The sequence below is a fragment of the Bombina bombina genome, chromosome 7 (assembly GCF_027579735.1).
Source record: "Bombina bombina isolate aBomBom1 chromosome 7, aBomBom1.pri, whole genome shotgun sequence".
Classification (NCBI taxonomy): domain Eukaryota; kingdom Metazoa; phylum Chordata; class Amphibia; order Anura; family Bombinatoridae; genus Bombina; species Bombina bombina.
In genome coordinates this window covers 167,539,196-167,553,428 of record NC_069505.1, presented here as the reverse complement: position 1 = coordinate 167,553,428, position 14,233 = coordinate 167,539,196, and the positions used below count along the sequence as shown (strand labels likewise).

Here is a 14,233-nt window from a genome sequence, read left to right as displayed (position 1 = left end):
ACCATGCTAGCTCAGAACTGGACCACCAGAATTGAAGACATAACTATTTCGGACCACGCTGTGATTGTATTGGGACTTAGTGCCGCAAGTAGGCAGCCTGGTAAGAATTATATCTCCTTCCCTAGATATCTGAGCAATAATATTAAATTCCAGAACCATCTTCGATTGAAGTGGGTTGAATATCTCAATAATAATAATAATTATATAAACAAAATCGAGACGTTTTGGGAGGCTTCTAAAGCCGTTCTACGCGGAGAGATTAAGTCTTATACATTTCACCTGTCAAAAAATAGTAGTTCAGGGGCCAGACAATTAGCTAACCGTGTTAAGAATACATATAGAACGTATCTCATTAGACGAACGAGAGACTGTTGGGATGCCTATGTCACAGCGAAGACACTCCGGGACTCATTCTTGAAACAGATCAGTGCCCAGGAAGAACTTAAAATGAAAGCAAGGTATGGAGGGTTTACGGGTAGATCAGCGAAGTTTCTAGCAAGGCTAGTTAAATCTTCACCTAGATACACAATTACCGCTATTAAACAAGGAACCTCTAGACATACAAACCATTCTGACATAGAAAAAGTTTTTTTTGACTTCTTCCAGGATTTATATACCCAAGATTAAAGTTCCTCGCATATCTACAGAAGCCAGAGAGGCTATCAATGCCCCTATTACGGAAGAGGAAATAATTTGGGCAATTAAAAACGCGAAGCCCAATAAAGCAGCTGGTCCAGATGCTCTCCCTATAGAGTATTACAAGATCCTCCAACCCCAGGTGTTACCTATCCTAGTCAAGCTGTTTAATTTTTATTTTTCCGAGAATACGAGCTGTTCTGCATCCTTTACGTCTGCAAATATCTCGCTGATCCTAAAAAAGGGGAAAGATCCTGAACTACCAAGTTCTTTCAGGCCTATCTCGGTTTTAAACACCGACTATAAGCTGCTCGCGTCTATCATAGCCCTTCGATTAAAACCGTACATGGGCGACCTAATCCACGAGAACCAATCCGGTTTCATGCATGGACGTAAGCCGACAAAGAATATAAGGAAATTGCTAATTCTGATTGAATCTTTTTGGAACATATATATAACTAAGGAATCTCATGGTAACATAAATAAGGCTATTTTGACAGTTGATGCGGAAAAGGCTTTCGATAGGGTCATTTGGGATCATTTGTTTTCCACGCTAGACGAATTCGGGTTCTCGGGTCCTTTCAACAATTATATTCGTTTAATTTATAGTAACCCCTCCTCTGCTGTAATTATCAATAACACCACTACTCAGCGTTTTAATCTGTTCAGAGGGACTAGACAGGGCTGCCCACTATCTCCCTTCTTGTTCAATCTTAGTATAGAACCCCTGGCCATTCAATTACGGCATGAACTTGAGGGGATCTCACTAGCGGGTGAGAAGCTGATTCTTCTTCTCTATGCGGATGATCTTCTTCTATTTTTATCTAACCTTGAAGTGTCATTACCTATCCTACAGAGTATCACTCAAGAGTTCGGAGAGATCTCAGGGTTTAAGATTAATACATCTAAATCTGAACTCATGTGGATAGATAAAAATCCGGCACTACAGGTGAACCACCCTTATAGGGAGGTCCTTCAGATTACATACCTGGGCTTACAATTATCTAGAAACCCGGAGGATTGGTATGGTTTAAACTACAGGACAGTAATGGACTCTTGCAAGAGTAAGCTGGATGAATGGACCAGGCTACCTATTTCATTATCGGCTCGGGTGACTTTGATTAAAGCAGTCATCTTCCCAAAGCTCCTCTATATTATGCAAAATATCCCATGGTTTCTACATAAGAAAGATATTACTATCTACAATAAGGCCTGTTCCAAATTCCTATGGAATGGCAAAAGACCGCGGATTGCCTCATACAGGCTTATGAATTCTAAGACATCAGCAGGTCTGGCACTCCCTGACATTCAGACATATAATCAGGTTATAATAGCCAGATTTGCACTTGATTGGCTAACTGGGAAGGAACAAATTACGTCTCTCACCTGGGAATCACAGCTTGTGGCACCATTCAATTTGAAAGCTCTCTTGCACTGTCCACTTACCTCCATTCCATCTAATGTATTCTATTTGAATACTTTGAAGAATGTCATTATCGCATGGCAAAGTTTATGTATAGAAACGGGGAATTCGCCGTATGTTTCACAATATCTACCTATAGTGGGTAACCCAGAATTTAGTCCTGGCCTCTCGAACCGGTTATTCTCAGTTTGGGAATCTAAAGGTCTCCAAACTCTATGTCAGTTGCGAGACGCGGGAGGACATACAGTATTATTCCAAGAAATTGTATCTCGGTTTGATATAGGGACACGTGATTTCTATGCCTACCTGCAAGTTAGACACTTTCTCCAAGAGATGCTCACGAAATATGGGAACGACTGGTCTTTGGGTGAGCTGCAGACTAGGATTGCAATGTACAGCAGGAATTTACGCAATCTCCCCTTTATATTTACTAGTAAATCAGAAAACATCCAAAGCACAAGTAGACGAGATGGTCGTTAAATGGGCAAATTTATTTCCGGATATAGATGAGCAGACTATTATAGAGAGTTTTAAAGTAACGCAACAGTCCTAGGTTCCGACATCTTGGAGAGAGTCACAGGTAAAAGTCGGGCTACAGAGATATCTTACGCCTGCTGTTTTAGCCAAATGGTATAAAACAAAGGCTTTATGCCCTAGATGCTCAACTACAGGCGCTGATTTATTCCACTGTTTATGGAGCTGCCCAAAGGCACGTCAATACTGGGGGAAAATCATATATTGGATGATGGCTGTTCTTAAGATGGACTATAAAATATCTCCGATTGAGATCTTTTTCTTGGTGAAATATCAGCACACAATTAAGAATTATAACTTGATAAATACCATTATATTGACTGCACGGAACCTTATTTTTAAGGCATGGAAAGCATCTGCTCTACCTACGATGGTACAATTTAAAAGGGCTTTGACTGATCAGTTCATAATAGAACAGACTAACATACCCTACCCACAAGATAAACACCTAGCAGTGTTTCTTAAGAAATGGGAGATATTTGTAAGATCTTTGCCCCTAATGCATCAAAAAAAATTAATTAAACCAATCATTAACTCAGAATATTTACAGTTGAACATTTTGGCAGGGCATTTCCCTGGTGAATGGGCAACAGACAGGGAGTGAGTGTTTGGGGGAGAGGTGGGGGTGGGGGGACGAGAGGAGGGTTTTTTCCTTTTCCCTTTTTTTTTTTTTTTTTTTTTTTTTTTTTTTTTTTTTGTTTTGTTTGGGTGTTTTTTTGTTTTGTTATTTTACGGTTTGGGTGGTTAGGTCACAATGTTTACCTGGTTCCGTATACAAAATAAGGGAGGCAGGTCTTATTGTACATTGGGTTGTGCTCACATAATGTGGGGAATGAAGGCGAGAAAAGAATTGAGTCGAAGAAAGTATGATGATCTTACTCAGTGCCATTTGATTATACTTTATGATTTTAGGTAAATTTGAATGTTCTCATTAATAGATAGCTGTAAGAGATTTTTTTCTTCTTTTTTGTTCTTTTAATTAAGTCACAGATAGTATTGACTCACTGGTTGGGTTCATCCTGATCGTATCTTACAGTCTACGGATTTGTGTATATTCACTGTTTTGCACTACCCTTAGTTTAAGAAAGAAGGTAATCTTTTTAATTATAAATGTTTATTCATATTTTAATATACAGTCATATGTGTTCAAGGATAAAGGGTTTTTCTTGTTTTTAGTTTTTATAAGCACGTCATTCACCGTTTCTCACATAGGATTCAAGATGATTAGATTTTTTTTATTTTTTTTTTTCTTCTTCTCTTTTGGTTTTTAAATGGTAATGTTTATGATGTACTATATTAACCTGAATATTATATATATGTTTTTGCTCTTCTGTTTTCTTCTCCCTCTTTTTATTCAGCTACTGTATGTGGTCAAAGTGTCTGTTTGTAATTATTTGTAAATCTCAATAAAAAAAGTTTGAAAAAAAAAAAAAAAAAAAAAAAAAAATGTTTATTCAACAAGGTTTTATTTTACAGCCCCTTGCATGCATTGCGCCTGTCACGGCCGCGGCGGCATTCTGGTTTGAGGCCCTGGAAGAGGCCATCCATACAGCTCCATTGACTGAAATTATTGACAAGTTTAGAACACTTAAGCTAGCTAACTCATTTGTTTCTAATGCCATTGTTCATTTGACTAAACTAACGGCTAAGAATTCTGGATTCGCCATCCAAGCGCGTAGGGCGCTATGGCTTAAATCCTGGTCAGCTGACGTGACTTCAAAGTCTAAATTACTCAAAATTCCTTTCAAGGGGCAGACCTTATTCGGGCCTGGTTTGAAGGAAATTATTGCTGACATTACTGGAGGTAAGGGTCACACCCTTCCTCAGGACAGGGCCAAAGCAAAGGCCAAACAGTCTAATTTTCGTGCCTTTCGAAATTTCAAGGCAGGTGCAGCATCAACTTCCTCCGCTTCAAAACAAGAGGGAACGTTTGCTCAATCTAAGCAGGCCTGGAAACCTAACCAGTCCTGGAACAAAGGCAAGCAGGCTAGAAAACCTGCTGCTGCCTCTAAGACAGCATGAAGGAACGGCCCCCTATCCGGCGACGGATCTAGTAGGGGGCAGACTTTCTCTCTTCGCCCAGGCGTGGGCAAGAGATGTTCAGTATCCCTGGGCGTTGGAGATCATATCTCAGGGATATCTTCTGGACTTCAAAGCTTCCCCTCCACAAGGGAGATTTCATCTTTCAAGGCTATCTGCAAATCAGATAAAGAAAGAGGCATTCCTACGCTGTGTGCAAGACCTCCTAGTTATGGGAGTGATCCATCCAGTTCCGCGGGCGGAACAAGGACAGAGTTTTTATTCGAATCGGTTTGTGGTTCCCAAAAAAGATGCAACCTTCAGACCAATTTTGGATCTAAAGATCTTAAACAAATTCCTCAGAGTTCCATCTTTCAAAATGGAAACTATTCGGACCATCCTGCCCATGATCCAAGAAGGTCAGTACATGACCACAGTGGACTTAAAGGATGCCTACCTTCACATACCGATTCACAAAGATCATCATCGGTTTCTAAGGTTTGCCTTTCTAGACAGGCATTACCAATTTGTAGCTCTTCCCTTCGGGTTGGCTACAGCCCGAGAATCTTTACAAAGGTTCTGGGCTCACTTCTGGCGGTTCTAAGACCGCGAGGCATAGCGGTGGCTCCGTATCTAGACGACATCATGATACAGGCGTCAAGCTTTCAAGTTGCCAAGTCTCATACAGAGATAGTTCTGGCATTTCTGAGGTCGCATGGGTGGAAAATGAACGAGGAAAAGAGTTCTCTATCCCCACTCACAAGAGTCTCCTTCTTAGGGACTCTTATAGATTCTGTAGAAATGAAAATTTACCTGACGGAGTCCAGGTTATAAAAACTTCTAAATGCTTGCCGTGTTCTTCACTCCATTCCGCGCCCTTCGGTAGCTCAGTGTATGGAGGTAATCGGCTTAATGGTAGCTGCAATGGACAAAGTGCCATTTGCGCGCCTTCATCTCAGACCGCTGCAATTATGCATGCTGAGTCAGTGGAATGGGGATTACACAGATTTGTCCCCTCTGCTAAATCTGGATCAAGAGATTCTCTTCTCTGGTGGTTGTCTCGGGTACACCTGTCCAAGGGTATGACCTTTCGCAGGCCAGATTGGACAATTGTAACAACAGATGCCAGCCTTCTAGGTTGGGGTGCAGTCTGGAATTCCCTGAAGGCACAGGGATCGTGGACTCAGGAGGAGAAACTCCTCCCAATAAATATTCTGGAGTTAAGAGCGATAATCAATGCTCTTCTGGCTTGGCCTCAGTTAGCAACACTGAGGTTCATCAGATTTCAGTCTGACAACATCACGACTGTGGCTTACATCAACCATCAAGGGGGAACCAGGAGTTCCCTAGCGATGTTAGAAGTCTCAAATATAATTCGCTGGGCAGAGTACCACTCTTGCCACCTGTCAGCAATCCATATCCCAGGCGTGGAGAACTGGGAGGCGGATTTTCTAAGTCGTCAGACTTTCCATCCGGGGGAGTGGGAACTTCATCCGGAGGTGTTTGCTCAGTTGATTCATCGTTGGAGCAAACCATAGTTGGATCATGGCGTCTCGCCAGAACGCCAAGCTTCCTTGTTACGGATCCAGGTCCAGGGACCCAGAAGCGACGCTGATAGATGCTCTAGCAGCGCCTTGGTTCTTCAACCTGGCTTATGTGTTTCCACCGTTTCCTCTGCTCCCTTGACTGATTGCCAAAATCAAACAGGAGAGAGCATCGGTGATTCTGATAGCACCTGCGTGGCCACGCAGGACTTGGTATGCAGACCTAGTGGACATGTCATCCTTTCCACCATGGACTCTGCCTCTAAGACAGGACCTTCTGATACAAGGTCCTTTCAATCATCCAAATCTAATTTCTCTGAGATTGAACGCTTGATTCTATCAAAGCATGGCTTCTCCGAGTCAGTCATTGATACTTTAATACAGGCACGAAAGCCTGTTACCAGGAAAATCTACCACAAGATATGGAGTAAATATCTTTATTGGTGTGAATCCAAGAATTACTCATGGAGTAAGGTTAGGATTCCTAGAATATTGTCTTTTCTCCAAGAGGGCTTGGACAAAGGATTATCAGATAGTTCCTTAAAGGGACAGATTTCTGCTCTGTCTATTCTTTTGCACAAGCGTCTGGCAGAGGTTCCAGACGTCCAGGCATTTTGCCAGGCTTTGGTTAGAATTAAGCCTGTGTTTAAACCTGTTGCTCCCCCGTGGAGCTTAAACTTGGTTCTTAAAATTCTTCAAGGAGTTCCGTTTGAACCCCTTCATTCCATTGATATTAAACTTTTATCTTGGAAAGTTCTGTTTTTGATGGCTATTTCCTCGGCTCGGAGAGTCTCTGAGCTATCTGCCTTACAATGTTATTCTCCTTATCTGATTTTTCATGCAGATAAGGTAGTCCTGCGTACCAAACCTGGGTTTTTACCTAAGGTGGTTTCTAACAAGAATATCAATCAAGAGATTGTTGTTCCATCATTGTGTCCTAATCCTTCTTCAAAGAAGGAATGTCTTTTACATAATCTGGACGTAGTCCGTGCCTTGAAGTTTTACTTACAAGCTACTAAATATTTTCGTCAAACATCTTCCCTGTTTGTTGTTTATTCTGGACAGAGGAGAGGTCAAAAAGCTTCGGCAACCTCTCTTTCCTTTTGGCTTCGGAGCATAATACGCCTAGCCTATGAGACTGCTGGACAGCAGCCCCCTGAAAGGATTACAGCTCATTCTACTAGAGCTGTGGCTTCCACCTGGGCCTTTAAAAATGAGGCCTCTGTTGAACAGATTTGCAAGGCCGCAAATTGGTCTTCGCTTCACACTTTTCCAAATTTTACAAATTTGATACTTTTGCTTCTTCGGAGGCTGTTTTTGGGAGAAAGGTTCTTCAGGCAGTGGTTCCTTCCGCTTAATCCTGCCTTGTCCCTCCCATCATCCGTGTACTTTAGCTTTGGTATTGGTATCCCATAAGTAATGGATGATCCGTGGACTGGATACACTTAAAAAGAGAAAACATAATTTATGCTTACCTGATAAATGTATTTCTCTTGTAGTGTATCCAGTCCAGGGCCCGCCCTGTCCTTTTAAGGCAGGTCTAAATTTTAATTAAACTTCAGTCACCACTGCACCCTATGGTTTCTCCTTTCTCTGTTTGTTTTCGGTCGAATGACTGGATATGACAGTTAGGGGAGGAGCTATATAGCAGCTCTGTTGTGGGTGATCCTCTTGCAACTTCCTGTTGGGAAGGAGAATATCCCATAAGTAATGGATGATCCGTGGACTGGATACACTACAAGAGAAATAAATGTATCAGGTAAGCATAAATGATGTTTTTTTTATTGTTTATAAAGATAGATAGATAATACCTTTACTACCCATTCCCCAGCTTTGCACAACCAACATAGTTATATTAACATACTTTATAACCTTTAAACCTCTAAACTTCTGTCTGTTTCTAAGTCCCTAAAGACAGCCCCATGATCACATGCTTTTGTATTTGCTTTTCACATCAGGGGAAGCTAGTTCATGTGAGCCATATAGATAACATTATGCTGACGCCTGTGGATTCTAACAACACAGCACTAATTGGCTTAAATGCAAGTCAATAGATAAAGTCATGTGATCAGGGGGCCGTCAGAAGTTATAAACAAGGTAATCACAGAGGTAAAAAGTATATTAATATAACCATATTTTCTGTGCAAAACTGGGAAATGGGTAATAAATGGATTATCTATATTTTAAAACAATAAAAAATTTTGAGTTGACTGTCCCTTTAACTACCATATAGTGCTCAGGACACATGCACGCTCTTGAGGATACCTAGGTATGCTCACAAAAAAAGGATACCAAATGAACAAAGTTAGTTTGATAACAGAAGTAAATTGGAAAATTGCTTCAAATTGTATGCTTTATCTGAATGGTAAATGTTTGCTTTTGGCTATCATGTCCCTTTAATAAGATAAGTAATATGCAACAGCTGTTAAGGACTGTTGAAAGGTGGTCATACCTACCTCTGATCCAGGACATATCTTGCAGCTGAATTTGATTGTCTACAGGCCACATTTTTGTCATTTCAGATTCTGTTAAATAAAAGGAAAATATAGGTGTTTAAAATCCTCTAGCAAATGCAGAAACATATTCACAATGCATAAGAAGCAGGAAATTTGACAATAAGCCCCATTCGTACGGCGTACGACCTGCTTATGTCTGAGTTGAATCTTAAAGAGTGCTTTGACATGCCTGAACTATTTTGTAACGACACAATTATGTTGCTTCTAATTTTATTCTTTAAAACATATCTTTTAACAGTAACTTTACATTTCCAGGGTTCAAATTAACTTTTCACACTGGCGAACCATCTGTATCCAATGAATGGAATCTTAATCTGAAGACAAAGTCGCTTTGTGGGAGCATCAATTAAATCAGCAGGGCACATCATATAAGGCATTACCGTACTCCAAAATTTCAATTCACGAATAAAACCCTTTTGTGTTTTGATTTAGGAAGGTTTTTTTTTTTTTGTTACTGTGTAATTGAGCTATTAAAAAAGGTAAAACCAGCATCTGTTTTCATTGATAATTTATAAATATCTCACCTATATTGGTAAGCGTATTTTTTAGTTAATATAGTCAATAAACATTGAATACAAAAAAAAAAAAATCACATGGATATAAAATATTCACATTTTCCTAATTTCGGTTTGGAGCTAATTCATTTTTCACGAAGAAACAAAATCATAGTCTTTCACGTACGCTCCCATGCTATTCCTAAACAGTCGCTATATGAGAGATATATGGGTATGGCACTCCTGACTGGCTTACCGGTTATACTCTGTTCAGGAGCCACAATGCATTGCAGCTCCTGAAAGTAACTTTAAAGAGACAGTCAAGTCCCAAAAAACTTTTATGTTTCAAATAGGGCATGTCATTTTAAACAACTTTCCAATTTACTTTTATCACCAATTTTGCTTTGTTCTCTTGGTGTTCTTAGTTGAAAGTTAAACCTAGGAAGGCTCATATGATAATTTTACAAAAGAACAAAAAAAAAACAATATATAAACTTGCTTAAATCACAATATAAGAAATAATAAAATACAAGAACAATTGTGATTGTGCACAAATAAGGATAAAAGTCCCAGATTATCACTGTGGTAATGCTCAGCAGGTGAAGCTCAGGGAAAAAAGAAGAAACACATATAGTGAAGTTCTGTGGTATGTGAAATTTACAGCAGAACCTAGAAAGGTACTCACATTGAGGCCCATTTATCGAATTCCGAAAGGAGCTTGAGGGCTCGTGTTTCTGGCGAGTCTTCAGACTCGCCAGAAACAGCACTTATGAAGCAGCGGTCGAAAGACCGCTGCTCCATAACCCTGTCCGCCTGCTTTGAGCAGGCGGACAGAGATCACCGGAATTCAACCCGATCGAGTACGATCGGGTTGATTGACACCTCCTTGCTGGCGGCCCATTGGCTGTGAGTCTGCAGGGGGCGGCGTTGCACCAGCAGCTCTTGTGAGCTGCTGGTACAATGCTGAATACGGAGAGCGTATTACTCTCCGCATTCAGCGATGTCTGTCGGACCTGATCCGCACTGTCGGATCAGGTCCAACAGACATTTGATAAATAGGCCTCATTGTCTAGAACTTCAAAATCAAGCTCTAGATATATAGGCACAGGAAGCTCCTAATAGGAGGCAAGGCAAAGAAGGATGTTCCAGCTCCAAAAGATGAATCAGAAGTGGTTAAAAAGTATAAAAAAATTTTTAAAAACAAGTCACAAGGCATATACAATGAGACTCTCCCAATCATAGACTACTACAAGCAAAATACTGTGTGTATCACAATGTCCAATGATTGCTCTGTTACAGGATCAGGTAAACAGGCAGAAGGAGTGCGCTGGTACAGGGTCAGGTAAACAGGCAGCAGGAGTGCGCTGGTACAGGATCAGGTAAACAGGCAGCAGGAGTGCGCTGGTACAGGATCAGGTAAACAGGCAGCAGGAGTGCGCTGGTACAGGATCAGGTAAACAGGCAGCAGGAGTGCGCTGTTACAGGATCAGGTAACTAGAAATCAGGAGTGCACTGGTACAGAATCAGGTAAACAGGATGCAGGAGTGCGCTGTTACAGGATCAGGTGAATAGGCAGCTGGAGTGCACTGTTACAGGATCAGGTAAACAGGCAGCAGGAGTGTGCTGTTACAGGATCAGGTGAATAGGCAGCAAGAGTGTGCTGTTACAGGATCAGGTGAATAGGCAGCTGGAGTGCACTGTTACAGGATCAGGTAAACAGGCAGCAGGAGTGCGCCGTTACAGGATCAGGTAAACAGGCAGCAGGAGTGCGCTGGTACAGGATCAGGTAAACAGGCAGCAGGAGTGCGCTGTTACAGGATCAGGTAACTAGAAATCAGGAGTGCACTGGTACAGAATCAGGTAAACAGGATGCAGGAGTGCGCTGTTACAGGATCAGGTGAATAGGCAGCTGGAGTGCACTGTTACAGGATCAGGTAAACAGGCAGCAGGAGTGTGCTGTTACAGGATCAGGTGAATAGGCAGCAAGAGTGTGCTGTTACAGGATCAGGTGAATAGGCAGCTGGAGTGCACTGTTACAGGATCAGGTAAACAGGCAGCAGGAGTGCGCCGTTACAGGATCAGGTAAACAGGCAGCAGGAGTGCGCCGTTACAGGATCAGGTAAACAGGCAGCAGGAGTGCGCCGTTACAGGATCAGGTAAACAGGCAGCGGGAGTGCGCTGTTACAGGATCATGTAAACAGGCAGCGGGAGTGCGCTGTTACAGGATCATGTAAACAGGCAGCGGGAGTGCGCTGTTACAGGATCAGGTAAACAGGCAGCAGGAGTGCGCTGTTACAGGATCAGGTAAACAGGCAGCGGGAGTGCGCTGTTACAGGATCATGTAAACAGGCAGCAGGAGTGCACTGTTACAGGATCAGGTAAATAGGCAGCAGGAGTGCGCTGTTACAGGATCAGGTAAATAGGCAGCAAGAGTGCGCTGTAACAGGATCATGTAAACAGGCAGCAGGAGTGCGCTGTTACAGGATCATGTAAACAGGCAGCAGGAGTGCGCTGTTACAGGATCAGGTAAACAGGCAGCAGGAGTGCGCTGTAACAGGATCATGTAAACAGGCAGCAGGAGTGCGCTGTTACAGGATCAGGTAAACAGGCAGCGGGAGTGCGCTGTTACAGGATCAGGTAAACAGGCAACGGGAGTGCGCTGTAACAGGATCATGTAAACAGGCAGCAGGAGTGCGCTGTTACAGGATCAGGTAAACAGGCAGCAGGAGTGCGCTGTAACAGGATCAGGTAAATAGGCAGCAAGAGTGCGCTGTAACAGGATCATGTAAACAGGCAGCAGGAGTGCGCTGTTACAGGATCAGGTAAACAGGCAGCAGGAGTGCGCTGTTACAGGATCAGGTAAACAGGCAGCAGGAGTGCGCTGTAACAGGATCATGTAAACAGGCAGCAGGAGTGCGCTGTTACAGGATCAGGTAAACAGGCAGCGGGAGTGCGCTGTTACAGGATCAGGTAAACAGGCAACGGGAGTGCGCTGTTACAGGATCAGGTAAACAGGCAGCGGGAGTGCGCTGTTACAGGATCATGTAAACAGGCAGCAGGAGTGCGCTGTTACAGGATCATGTAAACAGGCAGCAGGAGTGCGCTGTTACAGGATCAGGTAAACAGGCAGCAGGAGTGCGCTGTTACAGGATCATGTAAACAGGCAGCAGGAGTGCGCTGTTACAGGATCAGGTAAACAGGCAGCGGGAGTGCGCTGTTACAGGATCAGGTAAACAGGCAGCGGGAGTGCGCTGTTACAGGATCAGGTAAACAGGCAGCAGGAGTGCGCTGTTACAGGATCAGGTAAACAGGCAGCGGGAGTGCGCTGTTACAGGATCAGGTAAACAGGCAGCAGGAGTGCGCTGTTACAGGATCATGTAAACAGGCAGCAGGAGTGCGCTGTTACAGGATCAGGTAAACAGGCAGCGGGAGTGCGCTGTTACAGGATCAGGTAAACAGGCAGCGGGAGTGCGCTGTTACAGGATCAGGTAAACAGGCAGCGGGAGTGCGCTGTTACAGGATCAGGTAAACAGGCAGCGGGAGTGCGCTGTTACTGAGTGTAGAAAAGCCTTGCAGGGATTTAAAAAAAAAAACATGCTTCAGTGATGGGTGGCTGTCGGATCAGGTACATTACTGGAAGTTAAAATTAAATATATGGGTCTATTTTCCTTAATGAACTGGTTTAAACAAAAAAAAAAAAAAAAAACAACAACAAAAAAAAGAATATGGAGGACACCGGAGCAGCTGCAAAAGCAGCAATAGTATTATATTTATGCACTTAGCAGCATAACAAAAAAAAAAAAAAAAAAAAAAGGTCTAGCGCCCCTTTAACTTATGTTCTGTGGTTACTTTTCTTCCTCAAACAGCACAAATCCCTGTATATTTTAGATCTGTGCTGTATATCCCAAAGCTTGTATTCAAGGCAGACACACAAATAGTAAAGCATGGATGTTTTGATGCTAATTGGAGTTGCTGCAAAACATCTTAAAGTCCTCCTGTAAATACCAGAGGCATTTTCTTTGACCTCTAAAACACAGCTGTTTGGTCAAGTCAGTGCAGTTTGTATAAAGACATCTCTTTAATGCAAGTAAAGCTACATTCATGCGATGAGGCAGGGCTTTTTTTTTTTTCACTGCATTTTTAATTTTTGGCTTTTTTTTTCTTACAGTTTAGCTCTGTCCAATGAGTCACATCTAGGAATTCTCTGTATACAGGTTACATGTTTTTTTTTAGTTTACTGTCATTAGAAGGCCAGGCATGTTGTTTTTGTACCTAGATGTCTTTATAAAGTAAATTAACCTTCTTGTTAAAGGGACATTTTAGTACAAGAATTACATACTGTTAATTCAGTAGAGTGTGATTTTTAGCACCTGCAATATTATGTGTTTCATCCTGCAAAGAGGTTATTAAATACAAAGCTAAAGTACCTCTTGGGAGCCACATAGAACTGCTAGTCCTTAGCAGACATGGCCACTGAGCCAATCAGCAGCAGCAGTAGATGCACAACCCAGCTGTACGACTGCCTATGCTTATTGGCTCAGTAGTTGTGTCCTCTGGACCAGCAGTTTTCTGTGGCTCCTAAAAAGAACTTTAACTATTTGTTTAATCTATTTGAGAGGTTAGACACATAACCTTGCAGGGTTGCTAATGGTAAAATTACACTCTAATGAATTAAAGCATGTAATGAAATATATATTATAGGTGAATTGAATAAATTGATAAAGATACTCTACATATTTAAGTGGGCTTTACAGACCAGACCTGAATTTACAGACCAGTAGTTTTGTATCATATCCATGATTAGCCTTGTTGTATGCAGACTCAAGCCTAGATTGGCTCCATAAAGTAAGGCAAATAGTGGGTGGAGTTTAGCTAATAAAAACAATTGCAGCAAATAAGATGTTATAATTTGTTTTATAATAGTTTATACTTGACTGATATGTCATTCTATAGGAACACAACATAAATGCCTTGTATTTTCAAGGTGCTTGCTACCCCTTTACAACAGCAATGTACCCCTGTACGTGGGCTATTGCAAGGGCTTCCAGCACCGACAGAGGCAAGACC

The 14,233-nt window shown here is 42.0% G+C and overlaps 2 protein-coding genes across 2 annotated transcripts in view; one reads left to right on the top strand and one right to left on the bottom strand.

Annotated features, from left to right (window-relative positions):
- Positions 1-9,160, top strand: part of IMMP1L (inner mitochondrial membrane peptidase subunit 1) — a 158,212-nt gene extending 149,052 nt beyond the window's left edge. Inside the window, exon 6 of the mRNA XM_053720399.1 lies at positions 8,928-9,160. Coding sequence (XP_053576374.1) covers positions 8,928-8,939 — 12 coding nt within the window. The 3' untranslated portion in view covers positions 8,940-9,160. The remainder of the gene's footprint in view (positions 1-8,927) is intronic.
- Positions 1-14,233, bottom strand: part of DNAJC24 (DnaJ heat shock protein family (Hsp40) member C24) — a 158,467-nt gene that overhangs the window by 47,816 nt on the left and 96,418 nt on the right. Inside the window, exon 4 of the mRNA XM_053720400.1 lies at positions 8,613-8,681. Within this exon, the coding sequence (XP_053576375.1) occupies positions 8,613-8,681 (69 nt within the window). The remainder of the gene's footprint in view (positions 1-8,612; positions 8,682-14,233) is intronic.